Consider the following 13,774-nt stretch of genomic DNA (forward strand, 5'->3'; position numbering starts at 1 on the left):
TCTCTAGTGAGTTGTCGGCTTTTCCCATGCTGCTGGGAGAGCGCAAGAGGAAAAATAGACATTCAGTGAGCGAGGTTCCTGTCACGGTTGTTGCTATCTTTAGGTCCCCTTCCAGAAGTGAGGTAGAGGATACTTTGGTAGCATCTGAGGATGAAATCTCAGTTTCTGGCAGTATAATTCCTCCTACTGATACTGAAGTTGTATCTTTCATGTTTAAGCTAGAACACCTCCGTCTATTACTTAAGAAGGTTTTAGCTTCTCAGGGAGACAACGCTACCAGGGGGTTATCAATATTAGGTCGTCCCAAGATGTATGCTAAGGAATGGGAGGGAAGGTACCCTTTTTTCTTTTCTCCATTACCTATGTTTAGAAGAGTTTTTTTTATCCATAGCGGACTCTTCATGGACTTCTGTCAGCCGGTACACAAGGTGGAAGGGACAATTTCCACGCTAGCCGGGAGCCCTACTTTTCCCATAGAGGATAGTTGTTCCTTTAAGGATCTTAGGGGTAAGAGTTTAGAGGGGTTGCTCAATAATGGCATCCTATATCTTGTCTACCGCCAAGCTGCCTTGAATACACCAGATCCTGTCTGAACTCGGTAGCTAAGTAGGTCCAGGCTTGGTCGCTTCCTGGATGGGAGACCGCCTTGGAACACCAGGTGCGGTAGGCTTATTATTGCCACTGTCGTTTATACGGCAGCATACTGGTTATATACGTTGTCTGGTCCCATTAGAACAAACATTATCTTCAAAGAAATCCAGGATAAAATAAAGACCTTTCAGTCGGTCATTTCCTTTCTTACAGATGCTTCCCTTCAAGTATTTAGCGGGAAGCTAAGATTTCAGGCTTACCATAGTGACACACGTTTTGGTTAAGATAACTTTTTAATTCCTTTCAAGATTTCAAGGGAATCCTTCTACTTCTTACTCTGAGTAGGAAGGAGGTTTTGGCTTCAGGAATGTTTGTAGCCAGATAAGAGGCAAGGTGGCCTTACACTGGGTAGGAGACCTCTCCGACCTGGGAAAGAGTGAGTTCCTGTTCCGATTCAGGAACGGAGTTTGAGATTTTATTTTAATCTGGTAGTTGTTCCAGGGAACCTTCAGTACAATTTTAGATCTTTAAAATCTAATCAAATTTTAGATGTCAGAATTCTAATCAAATTCCTAAGTGTGCCGTCCTTCAAGGTGGAAACTATTGGTTCCAATTTTATTTTGATCCAGGAGGGTCATTTTTATGAAAGCGGATTTATCGAACGCATGCTTGCATTTTCACATTCTCAGGCAAGCATTCCCAATTGTGGCTTGGTCCTTTGACTTTGCCACAGCTCCCGGAAATTTCTAATAGGAGTTTGGGTTTGATGTTGGCAGTGCTCAGTTATAGGGCATCGGTGGGGGCGCTCTTTCTGAAGACAACCTAGTCCAGGCGCAATCTTTCAAGCAAGATTTCATATGGAAATGTTGTTATCCTTTCTGTGACATCAAGCAGGAAGGTAAATTTGGTAAGGAGTTACTTAGTTACATGGACTAAAGTTACCTTCTTGGGAACCATATTAAATTTCCTATAAATTAAGTTTTTCCTGAAGGAAGTCAGGAAATTAAAACCCTTTTTGCTCTAGTCTATTTCTTCAGTATTCTCCTCGGCCATTAGTGGCTCAGTGCATGGAGGTATCGGGCTGATGGTAGCGGCATGGAACATCTTCCAGTTTGCTCGGTTCCTTCGTGGACCTCGGCAGGTTATCATGCTCAGGGAATGGAGATTATACAGATTTGTCTCCTCGGAGTGCAGGAGACAAGGGTTTTCTTAAGGTGGTTGTCTCTGGATCATTCTTTCCAGGGAACCTGCTTTCGCAGATCATCTTGGCTGTCTGTGATAACAGACACCAACCTTCTAGGATGGGGACCAGTCTATGGTCCCCTAAAGGCTCAGGGAATTTTGGACTCAGTCAGAGTGTGTTCTTGCTTTAATCATTCTGGAAATTGAGTGTGATCTTCAATGCTATTCTGGCTTGCCCCAGTTAGTCTTGGTCCAGTTTATCTAGTTCCAGTGGGACACATGTCTTCAGTTCATCAGGGAGGAACGAGGCATTCCTTAGTGATAACAGAGGTATCCAAGATAATTCAGCTTACTTCTTAAAGGAAGTCAGCCGGAATTGGATCTCATGGCATATCGGCAGAAGGCCAATCTTCTAAGGTACGGGTGGAGGTCCAGGGACCATCAAGGTGGTACTGTTAGACGCTCTGGCGGTACTTTGAACTTTCAGTCTAGCTTACCTATTTCCCCAGTTTGTGAAGGCGTCAGTGATCCTCATTGATGCGGCTTGGACTCACAGGCTTTGGTATGCAGATCTGGTGGACATATCTCTGCCACTGTGGAGACTTCCGTTGAGTAAGGATCTTCTAGTTCAAGGGCCCTTTCTTTACCCAAATATAGTTTCTCTGAAGCTGTCTGCTTGGAGATTGAACGCTTAATTTTCTCTTGTAAGGTGTATCCAGTCCAGGGATTCATCCATTACTTGTGGGATATTCTCCTTCCCAACAGGAAGCTGCAAGAGGACACCCACAGCAGAGCTGTCTATATAGCTCCTCCCCTAACTGCTACCCCCAGTCAATCTCTTGCAGCTCTCGACAAGATAGGAAGTTTCAAGAGATATGTGGTGACTTAGCGTAGTTTTACCTTCAATCAAAAGTTTGTTATTTTTAAACGGTACCGGCGTTGTACTGTTTTACTCTCAGGCAGAAATTAAAAGAAGAATCTGCCTGGAGGTTGATGATCTTAGCGGTTTGTAACTAAGGTCCATTGCTGTTCTCACACATAAACTGAAGAGTATGGGAAAGACTTCAGTTGGGGGAACGGTTTGCAGATTACCTGCTTTGAGGTATGTTCAGTATATTTATTTCTAGAAAGATAAGATCTAAAAAATGCTGACAGAGCCTTGTATAATTGAGGTAAGCCTGATGCAGTGATTTAACAACGACTGGGATCATGCTTACAAAAAAGGGTAATATTCATGTTAATACTCATATTTCTTAGTGACAAAACGTTTACATGTTATATAGAAAGAATTTTTTTTCTCGGAGGGTGATAAATCGTTTTTTGGGGCCTAGTTTCCACATGGCTAGTCAGATACTCCTAGGAGTATTTTCTTAAGGCCCTCTGGCATCGAGTGCATGGTGGGAGGGGCCTATTTTCACGCTCTAGATGCGCAGTTCATATTCAGACTGAGACATCCAGCTTCCCTACAGGAGTCCTCTGGCATCTGAGGACCACTATAGAGGGCTTATTTCTTTCCTAAATCGTATTTGAGGACAGGTAGGAGCCACAGCAGAGCTTTGGCAAGGTGTTTAACTGTTTATTAACGTTTTTTTAACGTTTTTCAAATCCGGTTTGGGACCTAAAGGGTTAATCATCCATTTGCAAGTGGGTGCAATGCTGCTTTAGTTTACTACTTTTTAACACTGTTTTGCAGTTTATGTGATAGTTTTTTTTCTCTTAAAGGCACAGTACCGTTTTTATTTAATTGCTGTTTCACATTTATTAAAGTGTTTTCCAAGCTTGCTGGTCTATGTCTGACATAGAGGAAACTCCTTGTTCAATATGTTTAGAAGCCATTGCGGAACCCCCTCTTAGAATGTGTACCAAATGTACTGAAATTTCTATAACTTATAAAGACCATATTATGGCATTTAAAGATTTATCACCAGAGGTTTCTCAGACTGACAAAAGGGAGGTTATGCCATCTAGCTCTCCCCACGTGTCAGAACCTATAACTCCCGCTCAAGTGACACCAAGTACATCTAGCGCGTCCAATGCGTTTACCTTACAAAACATGGCGGCAATTATGACTAATACCCTCACAGAGGTATTGTCCAAACTGCCAGGGTTACAAGGAAAGCGAGACAGCTCTGGGGCTAGAACAAATACAGAGCTTTCTGATGCTTTAGTAGCTATGTCTGATATACCCTCACAATGCTCCGAAGCCGTGGCAAGGGATTTGCTATCTGAGGGTGAGATTTCAGATTCAGGGAAGACGTTACTTCAGTCCGATTCTGAAATGACGGCCTTTAAATTTAAGCTTGAACACCTCCGTTTATTGCTCAGGGAGGTTTTAGCGACTCTGGATGACTGTCCATTTTCTCTGGAACTACAATGGGGTCACAAATATTTTGCAGTGCCTGTTTACACTGATGGTTTTTCCAGTCCCTAAGAGGTTTTCGGAAATTATTACTAAGGAATGGGATAGACCAGGTGTGTCGTTCTCTCCCCCTCCTGCTTTTAAAAAGATGTTTCCCATAGATGTCGCCATACGGGACTCATGGCAGACGGTCCCTAAGGTGGAGGGAGCAGTCTCTACCCTAGCTAAGCGTACAACTATCCTCGTCGAGGACAGCTGTGCTTTCTTAGATCATATGGATAAAAAATTGGAGGGTCTCCTTAAGAAAATTTTTATCCATCAAGGTTTTATTCTCCAGCCGCTTGCATGCATTGCCCCAGTTACTGCTGCAGCGGCTTTTTGGTTCGAGTCTCTTGAGGAGGCTCTACAGGTGGAGACCCCATTAGATGATATTTTAGACAGGATTAAAGCTCTCAAGTTAGCTAATTCCTTTATTTCTGACGCCGTTTTTCATCTAACCAAACTAACGGCTAAGAATTCAGGGTTTGCCATTCTGGCGCGCAGGGCGCTATGGCTTAAGTCCTGGTCAGCAGACGTTACTTCAAAGTCTAAGCTTCTTAACATCCCCTTCAAAGGACAGACCCTATTCGGGCCGGGCCTGAAGGAGATAATTTCTGATATTACTGGAGGAAAAGGTCATGTCCTTCCTCAGGATAGGTCCAATAAATTAAGGACCAAACAGAATAATTTTCGTTCATTTCGAAACTTCAAGAGTGGCGTAGCTTCAGCTTCCTCTAATGCAAAACAAGAGGGAAATTTCGCCCAGTCCAAACCAGTCTGGAGACCGAACGAGGCTTGGAACAAGGGGAAGCAGGCCAAAAAACCTGCTGCCGCCTCTAAGACAGCATGAAGGAGTAGCCCCCGATCCGGGACCGGATCTAGTAGGGGGCAGACTTTCTCTCTTCGCCCAGGCTTGGGCAAGAGACATCCAGGATCCCTGGGCATTAGAGATTGTTTCCCAGGGATATCTTCTGGACTTCATCTCTCACAATTATCTGTAAACCAGATAAAGAGAGAGGCATTCTTACGTTGTGTTCAAGACCTACTGGTTATGGGAGTGATCCACCCAGTTCCAAGGGAGGAACAGGGGCAAGGCTTCTATTCAAATCTGTTTATAGTTCCCAAAAAAGAGGGCACTTTCAGACCAATCTTGGATCTCAAGATCCTAAACAAATTTCTCAGAGTCCCATCCTTCAAGATGGAGACTATCCGAACCATCCTCCCTATGATCCAAGAGGGTCAATTTATGACTACCGTGGACTTAAAGGATGCTTATCTCCACATTCCGATTCACAGAGATCATCATCAGTTCCTCAGGTTCGCCTTCCTAGACAGGCATTACCAGTTTGTGGCTCTTCCCTTCGGGCTAGCCACGGCACCAAGAATCTTTACGAAGGTTCTAGGGTCCCTAATGGCGGTTCTAAGGCCACGAGGCATAGCGGTGGCTCCTTACCTAGACGACATTCTGATACAGGCGTCGACTTTTCAAATCGCCAAGTCCCATACGGACATTGTTCTGGCCTTTCTGAGGTCTCACGGGTGGAAGGTGAACGAAGAAAAGAGTTCTCTCTCCCCTTTCACAAGAGTTTCCTTCCTAGGAACACTGATAGATTAAGTAGAAATGAAAATTTTTCTGACAGAGGTCAGGTTATCAAAGCTTCTAACTTCCTGCCGTGCTCTTCATTCCACTTCTCGGCCGTCAGTGGCTCAGTGTATGGAAGTAATCAGCCTAATGGTAGCGGCAATGGACATAGTTCCGTTTGCCCGCCTACATCTCAGACCACTGCAACTTTGCATGCTCAATCAGTGGAATGGGGACTACACAGATTTGCCCCCTCTGCTAAATCTGGATCAAGAAACCAGGAATTCTCTTCTCTGGTGGTTATCTCGGGTCCATCTGTCCAGGGGAATGAGTTTCCGCAGGCCAGAGTGGACTATAGTGACGACAGATGCCAGCCTTCTGGGCTGGGGCGCAGTCTGGAACTCCCTTAAGGCTCAGGGTTCGTGGACTCGGGAGGAAGCCCTCCTTCCGATTAAACATTCTGGAGCGGAGAGCAATATTCAATGCTCTTCCGGCTTGGCCTCAACTAGCTGTGGTCAGGTTTATCAGATTTCAGCCGGACAATATCACGACTGTAGCCTATATCAACCATCAGGGGTGAACAAGGAGCCCCCTGGCAATGTTGGAGGTTTCAAAGATAATTCTATGGGCAGAGGTTCACTCTTGCCATCTCTCAGCTATCCATATCCCAGGAGTAGAGAACTGGGAGGCGGATTTTCTAAGTCGGCAGACTTTTCATCCGGGGGAGTGGGAGCTCCATCCGGAGGTATTTGCCCAGCTGATCCAACTATGGGGCAAAGGCAAACCAGAACTGGATCTGATGGCGTCTCGTCAGAACGCCAAGCTTCCTTGTTACGGGTCCAGGTCAAGGGATCCTCAGGCAGTGCTGATAGATGCTCTAGCAGTGCCCTGGTCCTTCAGCCTGGATTATGTGTTCCCACCATTTCCTCTCCTCCCTCGTCTGATTGCCAAGATCAAGCAGGAGAGAGCTTCTGTGATTTTGATAGCACCTGCGTGGCCACGCAGGACTTGGTATGCAGATCTGGTATCTTGATAAAGCCCAAGGGAGGGCGAAACACGTCGCTTGTGAAGTGACATTGCAGCTTTTATCTGAAGCATCCTTGATACAGCATTTCTTAACCCGGGTTAATCGACAAACTACTTCATTGGAAGTGAGGAAGAATCTGCATATTCTATCCTATGCTGTAAGCCCATAATATACCTCTAAGGGCCGAACATACATCTCTTTGGACAACAAAGTTACAAAGTAGAAATCTTCAAACAGCTGTCGGATTACGCGAAGCAACACCTCTTTGATTTTGAGAAGTGAGGTGTGACGTCAGACGCCGTCCGACACGTGAGCAGGTTTGCAGAGAACAGCTTGGGAGAGCGGCTGTTAGCCGCAACAACGGTCCAAGATTTGACCGAGACTTACCATCGGAATACGGTAAAGTACCACCTACTAATCCCTGAAGGGCTGTCCGCACACTGTCACCATATATGAACTAGATGCTGTATATGAACTCTGGTTATTATATTTTATAAAGTACCAAAGTGTTTTACCTACGAGTGTTCCTCCTTGTCTTCATACCATTGCCGCCCTGTGTAAGATACACACGCTGCACAAACAGGACACTGTGCACGATTATCAGACCCATGATCTAGCAATGATCTAGCAAGGACTGTGCAAAATTGCTTGGCTCTTAATCCTCTAAAGCTTTATGAACGTTTAAAGAATAATAACTTGTTATTTGCTTTTATCTTTCTATTCCGCTTTTAATAGTTATAGTCCACTTGTCTACATTTACAGTATAGGGAGACGTCCCTTTTTATTTTGTATTTACATTGTATTTTATTAAATATATATGTTTATTTTTATATTGGTGTTGTGATACTTTTAGCCTTTACAGGCGCACTTCTCTATCTTTAAGCTTAGCTTAAAAATTTGTGTGTATGGTTCCTTGACACATAACAGGAATTGTGTCTTTAGATAAGTGTATAGTACCCTCTCTTAGCGCATCTAATCTTTTAATTGTAATTTATGCAGATCTGGTGGACATGTCATCCTTTCCACCATGGACCCTGCCGCTGAGGCAGGACCTTCTACTCCAAGGCCCATTCAAACATCCAAATCTAATTTCTCTGCGGCTGACTGCTTGGAGATTGAACGCTCGATTTTATCAAAACGTGGTTTCTCCGAGTCGGTCATTGATACCTTGATTCAGGCTCGAAAGCCTGTCGCCAGGAAAATCTATCATAAGATATGGTGTAAATATCTTCATTGGTGTGAATCCAAGGGTTACTCATGGAGTAAGGTCAGGATTCCTAGGATATTATTCTTTCTCCAAGAAGGATTGGAGAAGGGATTGTCAGCTAGTTCCTTAAAGGGACAGATTTCTGCTCTGTCTATTCTTCTGCACAAGCGTCTGGCAGATGTTCCAGACGTTCAGGCGTTTTGTCAGGCTTTAGTTAGAATCAAGCCTGTGTTTAAACCTGTTGCTCCGCCATGGAGTTTAAATTTAGTTCTTAAAGTTCTTCAAGGGGTTCCATTTGAACCTCTGCATTCCATAGATATCAAGCTTTTATCTTGGAAAGTTCTGTTTTTGGTAGCTATCTCTTCGGCTCGAAGAGTTTCGGAGTTATCTACTTTACAGTGTGATTCCCCTTATCTGATCTTCCATGCAGATAAGGTAGTTTTGTGTACCAAACCTGGGTTTCTTCCTAAGGTGGTATCTAATAAGAATATCAATCAGGAGATTGTTGTTCCGTCTCTGTGACCTAATCCTTCTTCAAAGAAGGAACGTCTATTACACAATCTTGACGTGGTTCGTGCTTTAAAGTTTTATTTACAAGCTACTAAGGATTTTCGTCAAACATCTGCATTGTTTGTTGTCTACTCTGGACAGAGGAGAGGCCAAAAGGCTTCGGCATCTTCTCTTTCTTTTTGGCTGAGAAGCATAATCTGTTTAGCTTATGAGACTGCTGGCCAGCAGCCTCCTGAAAGAATTACAGCTCATTCCACTAGAGCGGTAGCTTCCACATGGGCTTTTAAAAATGAGGCCTCTGTTGAACAGATTTTTAAGGCGGCGACTTGGACTTCGCTTCATACTTTTTCTAAATTTTACAAATTTGATACTTTTGCTTCCTCGGAGGCTATTTTTGGGAGAAAGGTCTTGCAGGCAGTGGTGCCTTCCGTTTAAGTTCCTGCCTTGTCCCTCCCTTCATCCGTGTCCTAAAGCTTTGGTATTGGTATCCCACAAGTAATGGATGAACCCATGGACTGGATACACCTTACAAGAGAAAACAAAATTTATGCTTACCTGATAAATTTCTTTCTCTTGTGGTGTATCCAGTCCACGGCCCGCCCTGTCACTTAAGGCAGGTGTTTTTTATTTTTAAACTACAGTCACCACTGCACCCTATAGTTTCTCCTTTTTTCTTGCTTGTCTTAGGTTGAATGACTGGGGGTGGCAGTTAGGGGAGGAGCTATATAGACAGCTCTGCTGTGGGTGTCCTCTTGCAGCTTCCTGTTGGGAAGGAGAATATCCCACAAGTAATGGATGAACCCGTGGACTGGATACACCACAAGAGAAAGAAATTAATCAGGTAAGCATAAATTTTGTTTTATCCAAGCGGAGTTTTTCTGACTCGGTCATTGAGACAATGATTCAGGCTTGTAAGCCTGTAACTAGAAGGATTTACCATAAGATAGGACGTAAATTTCTCTATTGGTGTGAATCCTAGGGCTACTCATGGAGTAGAGTCAGTATTCCTATATATTTGTCTTTTCTCCAAGAGGGTTTGTAGAAAAGATTATCGACAAGCTCCCTTATAGGTCAAATCTCTGTCTTTTCTATTTGTTACACAGACGTCTGGCAGATGTTTCAGATGTACAATTTGTTTGTCAGACCTTGGTCAGGATCAGGCCTGTGTTCAATACAGTTACTCCTCCATGGAGTTTTAATTTAGTTCTCAAGGTTCTTCAAGGGGCTTTGTTTGAACCTATGCATTCCTTAGATATTAAGTCGCTATCTTGGAAAGTTTTTTTTTTCCTTGTTGCCATTTCTTCTGCTCGGAAAGTGTCAGAACTCTCGGCATTACAGTATTAGTCTCCTTATCATATTTTCCATTCAGATAAGGTAGTTTTACCTACTAAATTAGGGTTTCTTCCTAAGGTTGTTTCTGATCGAAACATTAATCAGGAGATTGTTGTTCTTTCGTTGTGTCCTAATTCTTTTTTTCAGAAGGAAAGACTTCTGCACAATTTGGACATGGTCTGTGCTTTAAAGTTTTACTTACAGACGACTAAGGACTTTCGTCAGTCTTCCACTCTTTCTTTTTGACTGAAGAGTATCATACGTTTTGCATATGAGACTGCTGGACAGCAGCCTCCGGAGAGAGTTACGGCTCATTCCACGAGGGCTGTTGCTTCCACATGGGCATTCAAACGTGACGCTTTTGTGGAACGCATTTGCAAGGCTGCAACTTGGTCCTCTATTCACGCTGTTTCTAAATTCTACAGATTTAACACTTTTGCCTCGGCTGAGGCTACATTTGGGAGAAAGGTTCTTCAAGCAGTGGTGTTTTCCGTTTAGGTTCCCTGTCTTGTCCCTCCCGTATCACGTGTACTCTAGCTTGGTTATTGAATCCCATTAGTAATTAAGATGATCCGTGGGCTCATTGTGTCTTAAAAAAGAAAAGGAAATTTATGCTTACCTGATAAATGTATTTCTTTTTTGACACGATGAGTCCATGGCCCACACTTTTCTTGGAAGACAGGTTTTGGGTTATTGTAAACTTCAGACACCTATGCACCTTGGCTTTTCCTTTCTCTTCCTAACTTCGGTCGAATGACTGGAGTGGGAGGGAAGGGAGGAGCTATTTAATAGCTCTGCTGTGGTGCTCTTTGTCTCCTCCTGCTGACCAGGAGGGGAATATCCCATTAGGAATTAAGATGATCCGTGGACTCATCGTGTCAAAAAATAAATACATTTATCAGGTAAGCATAAATTTCCTTTTTTTTTTTTTTTTAAACCTTTTTTTTGTTGCAGCTTCTGACGTCTTGAAATATAAATATAATAACATGTGAATCTGCTGGGGCTGCAGAATAAAACAATATAATCTGTGTAACTCAGTGACTTACTATAGTGTTAAAGTAAGATACAAAACCACTCAAAATAGGCTTAGCAGCAAAGGGTTAATCTGTCCTGTTTGCTCTTTCTTTCTTTCTCCCTCACTCCATTACGTACTCTTGTTCTACTTTTTCCTGCACACTATCTCACGTCCCTCTGTTTTCCCTCTTTCTCTGCCTCGTACTCTCTACCCCTTACACTGTCTCTTTATCTGTCATACTCTTGCAGTCTCTCCTTCTGTCATTCTCTGCCTCATACTCTCTACCCCTTACACTGTCTCTTTATCTGTCATACTCTTGCAGTCTCTCCTTCTGTCATTCTCTGCCTCATACTCTCTACCCCTTACACTGTCTCTTTATCTGTCATACTCTTGCAGTCTCTCCTTCTGTCATTCTCTGCCTCATACTCTCTACCCCTTACACTGTCTCTTTATCTGTCATATTCTTGCAGTCTCTCCTTCTGTCATTCTCTGCCTCGTACTCTCTACCCCCTTGCACTGTCTCTTTATCTGTCATTTAATTTTTCAGTCTCTCCTTCTGTCATTCTCTGCCTCGTACTCTCTACCCCTTGCACTGTTTCTTTATCTGTCATACTCTTGCAGTCTCTCCCGTCATTCTCTGCCTCGTACTCTCTACCCCCTTGCACTGTCTCTTTATCTGTCATAATCTTGCAGTCTCTCCTTCTGTCATTCTCTGCTTCGTACTCTCTACCCCCTTAGACTGTCTCTTTATCTGTCATTTAATTTTTCAGTCTCTCCTTCTGTCATTCTCTGCCTCGTACTCTCTACCCCTTGCACTGTCTCTTTATCTGTCATACTCTTGCAGTCTCTCCCGTCATTCTCTGCCTCGTACTCTCTACCCCCTTGCACTGTCTCTTTATCTGTCATACTCTTGCAGTCTCTCCCGTCATTCTCTGCCTCGTACTCTCTACCCCTTGCACTGTCTCTTTATCTGTCATACTCTTGCAGTCTCTCCTTCTCTGCCTCATACTCTCTACCCCTTACACTGTCTCTTTATCTGTCATACTCTTGCAGTCTCTCCTTCTCTGCCTCATACTCTCTACCCCTTACACTGTCTCTTTATCTGTCATACTCTTGCAGTCTCTCCTTCTGTCATTCTCTGCCTCATACTCTCTACCCCTTACACTGTCTCTTTATCTGTCATATTCTTGCAGTCTCTCCTTCTGTCATTCTCTGCCTCGTACTCTCTACCCCCTTGCACTGTCTCTTTATCTGTCATTTAATTTTTCAGTCTCTCCTTCTGTCATTCTCTGCCTCGTACTCTCTACCCCTTGCACTGTCTCTTTATCTGTCATACTCTTGCAGTCTCTCCTTCTCTGCCTCATACTCTCTACCCCTTACACTGTCTCTTTATCTGTCATACTCTTGCAGTCTCTCCTTCTGTCATTCTCTGCCTCGTACTCTCTACCCCTTACACTGTCTCTTTATCTGTCATACTCTTGCAGTCTCTCCTTCTGTCATTCTCTGCCTCGTACTCTCTACTCCTCACACTGTCTCTTTATCTGTCATACTCTTGCAGTCTCTCCTTCTGTCATTCTCTGTCTCATACTCTCTACTCCTCACACTGTCTCTTTATCTGTCATACTCTTGCAGTCTCTCCTGTCATTCTCTGCCTTGTACTCTCTACTCCTCACACTGTCTCTTTTATCTGTCATACTCTTGCAGTCTCTCCTTCCTTCATTCTCGTTTTTTCCCTGCTGCTTTCTCTTTTTTTTTTTCTTGGGTTGTTGTTATATTTCATCTAATTTCTGCTTCCTTCCTTTCCTGACTGACTCTTCCTCTCTCCTGTCTGCCTCGCTGTCTCGGCGTGCAGCACTCTGGAGGACAGTATTAAACAGTATGAGCAGTCTCTGGCCAAGAAGCTCTACCAGTCCCGCCAGCTAAGGCCTCAATCCCCAGACGACAGCAGGTGTGAGCGTTTGGTACACGCACTTACGCACACGTATTTTATCTCCTGCAGGACACATTTTCATACTAACTTGCATTAACTGAATGGGGAAAATGCTCACCTGAGATGCCTGTGATCACATGCTTATATAAATGCACTGACCTCACCTTTCTGTGAGTGTGGAGATCAACCGAACACATGTGACATATATTTACCTCCTCACAACTTTGCTGTAATCCTGTGACCTACTTGAGTTTGTACATCTACTGTTCATGTGGGACATGCACTTACTTATCTGGGGCTACGTACACACGTGCATACGTGTTCACTTGACTAGTGCCTGAACACACACTCATACAAATGCGCGTACTCTCTCATCTGACCCATTTCTGAACACACGTGCATCCACGCTCATTTGACTCGTGTCTGAGAACACATACATACGCATGTGCATACACGCTCATTTGACTCGTGTCTGAGAACACATACATTGGCATGTGCATACACGCTCATCTGCCGTGTCCGAGCACACACTCTTATACACCTATCTGACACCTCTGAGCACACACTCTTATATATGCCCATCTGACATGGCTGAGTACACATTCATATACGCCCATCTGTGACGTGTATGAGCACACACTCCTATAACCATGCATACGTGTCCATCTGACATGTCTGAGTACACTCATACACACTTGCATACATAACCATCTGACACACGTCTGAGCACACTCCTACACACTTGCATACATTCCCATCTGACACGTCTGAGCACACTCATACACACTTGCGTACATACCCATCTGACACGTCTGAGCACACTCATACACACTTGCATACATGCCCATCTGACACACGTCTGAGCACACTCCTACACACTTGCATACATTCCCATCTGACACATGTCTGAGCACACTCATACACACTTGCATACATTCCCATCTGACACACGTCTGAGCACACGCATACACACTTGCATACATTCCCATCTGACACGTCT

The 13,774-nt window shown here is 43.9% G+C and overlaps 1 protein-coding gene across 1 annotated transcript in view; it reads left to right on the forward strand.

The window, feature by feature from the left end:
• SCRIB (scribble planar cell polarity protein) overlaps nucleotides 1-13,774 on the forward strand; it is a 746,390-nt gene that overhangs the window by 656,574 nt on the left and 76,042 nt on the right. The window contains exon 41 of the mRNA XM_053715486.1: nucleotides 12,697-12,792. Within this exon, the coding sequence (XP_053571461.1) occupies nucleotides 12,697-12,792 (96 nt within the window). The remainder of the gene's footprint in view (nucleotides 1-12,696; nucleotides 12,793-13,774) is intronic.

Source organism: Bombina bombina, chromosome 5 (assembly GCF_027579735.1).
Source record: "Bombina bombina isolate aBomBom1 chromosome 5, aBomBom1.pri, whole genome shotgun sequence".
NCBI lineage: Eukaryota > Metazoa > Chordata > Amphibia > Anura > Bombinatoridae > Bombina > Bombina bombina.